The sequence below is a fragment of the Mya arenaria genome, chromosome 4 (genome assembly GCF_026914265.1).
Source record: "Mya arenaria isolate MELC-2E11 chromosome 4, ASM2691426v1".
Classification (NCBI taxonomy): Eukaryota; Metazoa; Mollusca; class Bivalvia; order Myida; family Myidae; genus Mya; species Mya arenaria.
In genome coordinates, this window is record NC_069125.1 from 21,150,167 (window position 1) to 21,159,317 (window position 9,151).

The 9,151-nt window shown below is 40.7% G+C and overlaps 2 protein-coding genes across 2 annotated transcripts; both read left to right on the top strand.

The window, feature by feature from the left end:
* Positions 1-5,009: 5,009 nt before the first annotated feature.
* LOC128230690 (uncharacterized) lies at positions 5,010-5,897 on the top strand. Its single transcript, XM_052943134.1, has one exon. It carries the CDS (start codon positions 5,010-5,012, stop codon positions 5,895-5,897), a length of 888 nt encoding a protein of 295 aa, XP_052799094.1.
* Positions 5,898-6,792: 895 nt separating this feature from the next.
* Positions 6,793-8,832, top strand: LOC128230691 (uncharacterized). Its single transcript, XM_052943135.1, has one exon. It carries the CDS (start codon positions 6,793-6,795, stop codon positions 8,830-8,832), a length of 2,040 nt encoding a protein of 679 aa, XP_052799095.1.
* The last annotated feature ends 319 nt before the right edge of the window (positions 8,833-9,151 follow it).

The window sequence follows — 9,151 nt, forward strand, 5'->3', positions numbered from 1 at the left end:
AGTAAACGAAGTACTTCTGATTGCATATTTGTTTTATGGTCTATTATTAACAAAGTAATTAACAATGATAAACGAAAGTTGTATTGTGCATTTGTTGATTTCGGTAAGGCGTTTGATGTTGTTTATCGGAATGGTATTTGGCTTAAGCTTATTCGCTACGGGGTTTCTAGTAGGATAGTATCAATGCTTAGGAAAATATATGATGTCGCTGCTTCATGTGTCAGAGTAAATTCAAAGTATACGGATTTCTTTGAAAATCATATGGGTGTAAAACAAGGGGAACCACTCTCTCCACTTTTATTTCTGTTTTTCATTAACGATATGCAACAGCATTTGGATAGCGATGACGTAGATGCTGTTACTATTGATGATATTCGAATATTTATGTTGTTATTTGCAGATGATACTGTGTTATTTTCATATTCTGCTGATAGTCTACAAACATTGTTAAATAATCTGTATAATTATTGTAAGACATGGGGTATATCGGTCAATATTGAGAAAACTTGTGTTATGGTATGTAAAAAAGGCAACCATTTAGAAAACGTAGATTTATATTACGACGGCAAGAAATTAAATGTCGTTGATAAATTTACTTATCTTGGAGTAACGCTTTCTCGCAACGGTACTTTTTTGCCGGCTCAAAAGCATTTATCTCAACAAGCCTTAAAAGCACTTTTTTCTCTTTCTAAATTATTTGAGCTTGTTGTGCTTGATATAAGAGATAAGCTCAAATTGTTTGATGCATTAATTAGTCCAATACTTAATTATGGCTCGGAGATTTGGGGATTTCATAAATCGTCCGATATAGAACGTGTTCATCTTAAATTTTTAAAACATATCCTATGTGTAAGACAACGAACTAGTAATGTCGCTGTATACGGCGAATTAGCAAGATTTCCAATGAATGTTTTGCGAAAAATACGTATTGTGAAATTCTGGTTTAAATTAAAGAGTAAACCTGATTCACTTGAATACATAGTTTATAATATGAAAAAAGACCGCGGTCAGTATATTAATACATGGTCTTTATCTGTACAAAAATTGTTTAATGAACTCGGGTACTCGTTCTTATTTGCACTTGATGTTGTATCACAAGCCCGTTGATAGTGTTGTAAGACGAGTATATGATGTATATTTACAAGATTGGGGTGATAGTATTAATTCATCACCAAAGTTAGATAGCTACAGAATTATCAAATCAGAATTTGTATTAGAACAGTATTTTTTATGTATTAAAAATGATAATAATAGAATGATGATGACGAGGTTTAAGTGTTCAGCACATACTTTATTGATAGAAGAAGGCAGATATAGAAATATTGAAAGGGAAAATAGAATATGTACTAAATGTAATATGAACTGTGTTGAAAATGAATACCACTTCTTACTTATATGTCCATTTTATCGTGATCTTAGAACATCCCACTTGCTTAAGTATTATACACGTTGGCCATGTTTGTCCAAATTTGTAACATTATTGTCAACAACTTTGTAAATATTATCAACAAAACCGCAACTTATTTATATCAGGCCTTTAAACGACGAGGTTAATACTTTTTCATGTTAATACATGACTTTAATAATGATATGCTTAATTATGAAGATGATCTTATCAACCCATATAGTTTGCATACTTTTCTCCATAATATTAAACTAAAATTATGCTGATTTATTGTAAATTTCACCACCATGCTTGTTTATTCAGTGTTGTGGCAATGTATTTAATGTATTTGCCAATAAAATATTGACTTGACTTGACTTTAAAACCATTCAATGATAAACTGTCGAGAATAATAAGTTAAGTTATGCAAAAACCTTATATTTTACGGTTTGTTCTCAAAATGTCAACCTACAGAAAAGAATAAAGAATGTGACAAAGTGCGAAAAAACAAGACCATTATCACAACAGTATATGGTATTGGTATGTGAAACAGGATAAAGGCAGTCGAGTTTTTCACACCTTCTCGTACAACTGACAAAAAATATTTTGACAGTGCCCAACTTTGCTTTTTATATGCAACTTTAATTATTGTTCAATTCAATTTATTATTCAAAATACTATTGAATAACCTTAATCGAAAAATATTTTTGTTTAAATTATAAACGTCTTACGATATACCGTATTCCGATCTTTAACTGCCGTTTTAACTCGTATATACTCGATCAATATGACGCGAGTAACATCCCTTTCTACATAAATCTAAACAAACTCTCGGCTTGAAATCGACCTCAGAAAAAGTTAAAAAAAATTGTTACTGGGTATTATACGCAGGCATTATTTTGCATTGAAATCTGAGGGGAAAAGTGCGTCTAATACCCAGTCATTTACGGTAAGGCATGAATTTCAATGTTTTTAGCAACATATCGAAGTGGAAAAATGAAAATAAAAAGGTAAATAGTTGTTTTTGGTAATCCATTGCCTAGTTTTGAATATGTGCTACATTTCTGTCAAAGGAAAGTGGTTCTTTTCGCTTAATATATGCAAATTCTGAACATTTTATGTGTGTCTACGGATGGGACATGGTGTCTACGGATGGGACATTGACATGTTGAGCTTCATATTTACGAATTACAATCAGATATTGATGCAACAAATAATTAAATATATTTGGTCACCGAATGGAAATGCAAAATCTGCCTGGTTGATTATATGCTAAGCATATTCCTTGCTGGGAAAAACATGCGTCTACGGATGGGACAAAATTTTCTGTATTTTTGGGTGCATACTTAGGCGTATATTAAATTTGGAAATGTAGGTATTATGTATAAATTTCTTATTGCTATTGATAAATGAGTTGTAACTCTTCCAATTTAGGGTCATATTTTCACAAAATACCATATTGCTAAGTGTCTTTGTAAGTCTGAGTAAGTAAACAACACGTCGTGTCAGGTTCGATCCTTTTACTCAACAATCATATATACTATATCAACGGAAGTGACGTCGACGTTAAGTCCATACGCCGCGACGTCACGTTACGTAAGTTCGCGCGTAATGTTATACAAATACAATTCATGACACTCCGGGGCGGCGAATGATATTAGTCTCTTGCACTGACGGTGTCACACATCACTTCTAGAGGATACAGTTTTACGATAGGGCGGGTAGTGTGATGTCCATTTTGTGTCCGAATCCGCGCTGCACGAACCAACCCATCGTTTCCGGTAATGGTCTCCTCAACAACTGCTAGTTTCCATGAGGACCTCGGTGTCTCGTTGTGGACCTGGACAACGTCGCCAACATTGATCGTCTGCTGGTTTTTGCCGGAAACACGGTGGTGCTCCCTTAAAGCTATTAAATATTCAGTCTTCCATCGTACGCGGAAATTGTCAATTAACTTTTTCTGGGTCCTCGCTCGCCTCGTGATATTTTCAAAGTTACTCGCACAGAGGCCCGAAAGTTCAATGTCTTCGGAATGGGGCAACTTTGTAAGTCGTCTTCTATACAGCAAGTGCGATGGCGTCAATGGCTCCGCCTCGACCTCTCCGGAAGTGACGTAAGTTAGTGGACGGTCATTGATAACGGCCTCCACTTCTGTGATGATAGTGGATAACGTCTCGAAGTTCACATACGATCGACCGAGTACCTTCTTGACGGCAGTTTTGGTCAACCCAATAAGGCGCTCCCACCATCCTCCGTACCACGAAGCACCTTTTACGATAAAGCGCCATTCTGTTCCTTTGTTGTTGAGCTCTTCCTGTACTGCATTTGATTGCATGAGTTCACGTAGGTGATTCGCTGCTCCTATATATGTAGTAGCATTGTCTGATATCATCAGACGTGAAAGGGACTTCCGGCTGCAGAATCGGCGAAACGCTTGCAGAAATGTTTCTGTTGCGAGATCCGGCACGAGTTCAAGGTGTACAGCTCGAGTCGATGCACATGTAAACAAACATATGTACGCTTTCTTTTCATGTCCGTCTTTATCGCGTACATACAACGCACCAGTAAAGTCTACACCAGTTACTGTAAATGGTTCCGCGTCCTCTACTCGTATTTTCGGTAACGGTGGTGGATCAGGCGCATGGTAGGAGTTGCCGTTAACTCGTCTGCATATAACGCAGGCCCGTAACACGGACTGCACGCAACGTCGGATAACCGGTATCCAGTATTTCTGTCTGAGGTATGTAATGGTTGAACTTGACCCAGAATGAAGTAACCTCTCGTGGGCATCGATTACAACCAAACATGTGAATGGGTGTTTCTGAGGAAGTAGGTATGTGAACTTGGTGTTTTCTGATAGAGGCGCATTGTGAATACGCCTACCACAACGAACAAAGCCGGTGGCATCAAGGAACAGTCTCAACTGCTTAACCAATGAAAGGCGATTTCCATTTGACTTCAGAATCTTGATTTCCTCACCATACGTATTTTTGTTGACAACTTCTGAGCCATAATTCTTCTGTCTCTTTAAGCTCACTTGCTGTCAGGTGTTCTAGTCTTCTGGCTGAAACTTCAAGTCTGCAGTTTTGTGCACACCGTAATACGTAGGCGGTGACGCGTAGCAGCTTCCCGAGACTGCTGTATCTGGTCACATCGATGATAGTATGGATTCCTGCAATGGTGTTTCTCGAAGATTCTGACGATGACTGTGGCTCAGGCTCGTCACAGTGGTCTGTCCCTGTAATGCACACGGTAGTTGACTGGTAATCCCATGTCGGCCACTTGTCTGTTTCGTCTATCCATTGTGGTCCTTTAAACCACAGTGTGTGGTCACTGAACTGTACAGGCGATATACCACGTGTCAATAAGTCCGCTGGGTTTTCTTTTGTAGGACAATACCTCCACTTCCGGTTGTCCGTCAGTTGATGGATTTGTCATGAATTGTATTTGTATAACATTACGCGCGAACTTACGTAACGTGACGTCGCGGCTTATGGACTTAACGTCGACGTCACTTCCGTTGATTAGTATATATGATTGTTGAGTAAAAGGATCGAACCTGACACGACGTGTTGTTTACCTACTCAGTCTTACAAAGACATTTTGGTGCCGTGACAAAGCCAACATGCAGCTAACAAAGCTAACTTCAATGCGAGATGGACATAGGAAAGTTGTCGAAAACCTACTTTTGAAGTTTGAGGAGGAATCATCTAATTTCAAGCGCATCAAGTTGCTGGAAATTCTAGCGGAGAAGGCGGAAACCATCAAAGCCTTATGTGAGAAAATCGTAAGTCATGCAGACATTACTGACTTGGAGACGGAGCTTGTTGAGAGTGAGGAATACTCTATCGACCTTGAATTAAAACTGCTGACACACCGTAGACAAACACAACATGCATCCGAGAACACAGACTTATCCAAGAGTGACGAAAACAAGAATCGAAATGCAGAGGCGATACGGATAAACGAACCGTCAGCGCCATCAGAAGTGATGCCACAGCTTTATCACAAATTGCCACACCTTTCGCTGCCGAATTTTAATGGTGACATAACCAAATGGCAAACTTTCTGGGATTGCTACAAGTCATCAGTGTATTCGAACCACACCCTGTCTGATGTTCAAAAATTCAGCTATCTGCGATCATTGTTACATGAAAGCGCTGCCTCAAGTATTGCTGGTTTCCCATTAACGAATGCAAATTACGCAAAAGCCGTTGAGCTACTAAAAGAACGTTTTGGCCAGACGCATAAGATCATCAGCTCGTATATGCAGTCCTTGCTTGAACTGCCACGGCCGGAGAATACTCCGCACAGCATACAGACTTTTCGTGATAAAATGGAAACATTCATCAGAGGCCTCGAGTCCTTAGGCCAGTCTCAGCGACCGACCATGGACGCTACCGGAAGTGAGACGAGCCATTGGAACGGAAATCAACGTGTTACAGGAAGGAGAAATCCCAGTGTTTCAGGAACATCACATGCCAACAGCATCCTTCCTTGCCGGAAATGGTAGAACAAACAGGAAGCAGACGCACAAACGAAAGGTATCGAAACAAGTTACAAATTATCATAGTCGAGTGACATGTGCTTTTTGCAATGGAGATCACAATTCGTCTGATTGTGAAAGACTAGCCAATGTTGATGAGAGAATTGAATGCGTGAAACGTTAAAACGATTGTGTTTCAATTGCTTATCAGACGACCATCAAGTATCCGTCTGCAAGTCAAATTTCAGATGTCGCAATTGTCAGCGAAGGCATCACATCGCTATATGCGAACAGCAGAGGACAATAGGCAAACTGAATCCCGAAGCAGCTCTGTTTCAGTCAAAGACAGACAGACAACCGGACATTGCCATACTGCACTCAACGACACAACACCGTCCAAATGTTCTTCTCAAAACTGCCATTGCTAGCGTGAGTTCCGAACAATATACAACAGATGCCAACATTTTGTTTGACGAAGGGGCACAGAGGTCATTTATTACTGAAAAATTGGCAACCAAACTCAAACTAAGACAGACGGGAATTGAGACAATCCGCTTAGTTTCCTTCGGCGACAGCACACAGAACGTGCGACAAATGGCTACGGCGACAGTGAATCTTCTTACAGATAGACATGAGAAAATCGAAATCGATGTTTTGATAGTCCCAACTATTGCAGTGCCGTTATCAAACATTCAAAAGGAAGTGAAGTCATTGAGTTATCTCCGGGGACTTAAGTTGGCACACCCAGTGACTGATGCTGAAAGTTTTGACATTTCATTACTTGATTGGTGCGGATTCATACTGGAAAATAGTGTTGGATCATGTCGTCAGGGGCAACGGACCTACTGCCGTGAAGTCGAAAATTGGATATCTGCTTTCCGGTCCGTTACCCGGCAAAACACAACAACCATCTGCTCAGTACATGTTGAATGTCATCACAACTCCGCCGACGACCCTGGACTTGGAGCGCTTTTGGAAGCTTGAGTCCATCGGAATCACACCGGAAGGAGACGATACTTCCGGTTCCCGTAACCTGAAGACTTACATGGAATCTAATATATCATATGACGAGGGTCGCTACATCGCCAAGCTTCCATGGAAAGATGACCATCTGCCGTTGCCGACCAATTTTGACATTAGCGTGAGACGTACAGAAAACTTGATCAAGCGGTTGCAAAAAGAACCATTCATGTTGCAAAAATACGGTGAAATTATTCGTGAACAAAGAGATCGGGGATTTATTGAAGAGGTGGATACAAACGTTAAAAACGATCATCCCATTCATTGCATTCCCCACCATGGAGTTAAAAAGGACTCAGTCACCACCCCAGTACGTATTGTATACGATTGCAGTTGTCGTCAATCTGCTGATAAGCCTAGCCTAAATGACTGCCTACAATCAACACCGCCGGAACTGAACGACTTAGCCGGTATACTTATGCGTTTCCGGTTGAATAGATATGCGATTACAAGCGACATCGAGAAGGCATTTCTTCACGTTTCGCTGGACGAGAAAGACCGGGACGTCACGAGATTTCTATGGCTGAGTGACCCAAGTGACCCCGACTCCCCGCTGACCACATACAGGTTCAAGGCCGTGCTGTTTGGGGCTACGTGTTCTCCATTCATCCTGTGCGCAACCATCATCAAGCATCTAGAAAACAACAGTGGCAACTGGGTGAGTAACCACTTACTGAGAGATATCTATGTTGATAACATAATATCTAGCTTTTCGCAGGAACGAGACGTCGTTGACTTCTTCAGAGATACACGTGCATTGATGTCTGCCGCCAATTTCAACCTACGCTCCTGGAATTCCAACAGCAGTATCGTGCGTGAAATGGCCAAAGTTGACCATGTACTTGACAACGATGGAGCTTCGAAAGTTCTTCGTATGCGATGGGACGCAGTCAAGGGCACTATATCGTTTCCAGAGAGGTTGATTCCTGTGGCTGATATTGTTACAAAGCGTACCATTTTGCAGCACACATCCATGATGTATGATCCGCTTGGACTCCTCATCCCAGTCACCATTCGAGCTAAGATCATATTACAAGAATTGTGGGAGAAGAAATATGCCTGGGACTCACCACTTCCACACGAGCTACAACAGAAATGGCAGGAAATAGCGCGAGACATGAACAGTGCTTCATCCTCTTCATTCAACAGATGCCTATTCAACTTTGAAGCAGACGACAACGTCAACGCAGCAGACGAAACAATATTGCATGTGCTTTCAGACGCTAGTATGACGTCATATGGCGCAACTGTATACATCTGCAGAGTCAACCAATCAGCGCTAGTAATGGCAAAGTCCCGCGTTGCACCATTGAAGAAACTTACCCTACCTCGGTTAGAGTTAATGGCCGCAGTGATCGGTGCGCGACTCGGTAGACACGTGCAACAACAACTAAACATTTCCAAGATGGAACTGTGGTCAGACAGCCAAATAACATTACATTGGTTACAATCAATGAAGTCATTACCACGTTTTGTGAGAAATCGTGTGGAAGAAATCCATCAACTGACGGACATCCGGAAGTGGAGGTATTGTCCTACAAAAGAAAACCCAGCGGACTTATTGACACGTGGTATATCGGCTGTACAGTTCAGTGACAACACACTGTGGTTTAAAGGACCACAATGGATAGACGAAACAGACAAGTGGCCGACATGGGATTACCAGTCAACTACCGTGTGCATTACAGGGACAGACCACTGTGACGAGCCTGAGCCACAGTCATCGTCAGAATCTTCGAGAAACACCATTGCAGGAATCCATACTATCATCGATGTGACCAGATACAGCAGTCTCGGGAAGCTGCTACGCGTCACCGCCTACGTATTACGGTTTGCACAAAACTGCAGACTTGAAGTTTCAGCCAGAAGACTAGAACACCTGACAGCGAGTGAGCTTAAAGAGACAGAAGAATTATGGCTCAGAAGTTGTCAGGTGTTCTAGTCTTCTGGCTGAAACTTCAAGTCTGCAGTTTTGGCTATTTTGTATCCCTGAATTGAAGAAGCCAGATTTTGGTAACAAAATGGTGGATTCAGTTATGGGCTATTTAAAAAAAAATGGTTAGAAAAGTTGAAAAATGGTCTAAATTCAAATCATAATTAAATACAAGGCTGTATGCCTAGTTTTGATGAACGATCTTTGTAGTGTACAAAATAGGTTTTGAATGGAGAAAACAACTCATATTAACATTTTCATCAAACTTTTATCTAACTAAACATGGAATAAAAACACACAATACACAGTTCAATTGTAGTAATACAAG

Bases quoted from the DNA above. Each gene is read 5' to 3' on its own strand.
- LOC128230690 (XM_052943134.1), top strand. From the start codon at position 5,010: ATGCAGCTAACAAAGCTAACTTCAATGCGAGATGGACATAGGAAAGTT.
- LOC128230691 (XM_052943135.1), top strand. From the start codon at position 6,793: ATGTTGAATGTCATCACAACTCCGCCGACGACCCTGGACTTGGAGCGC.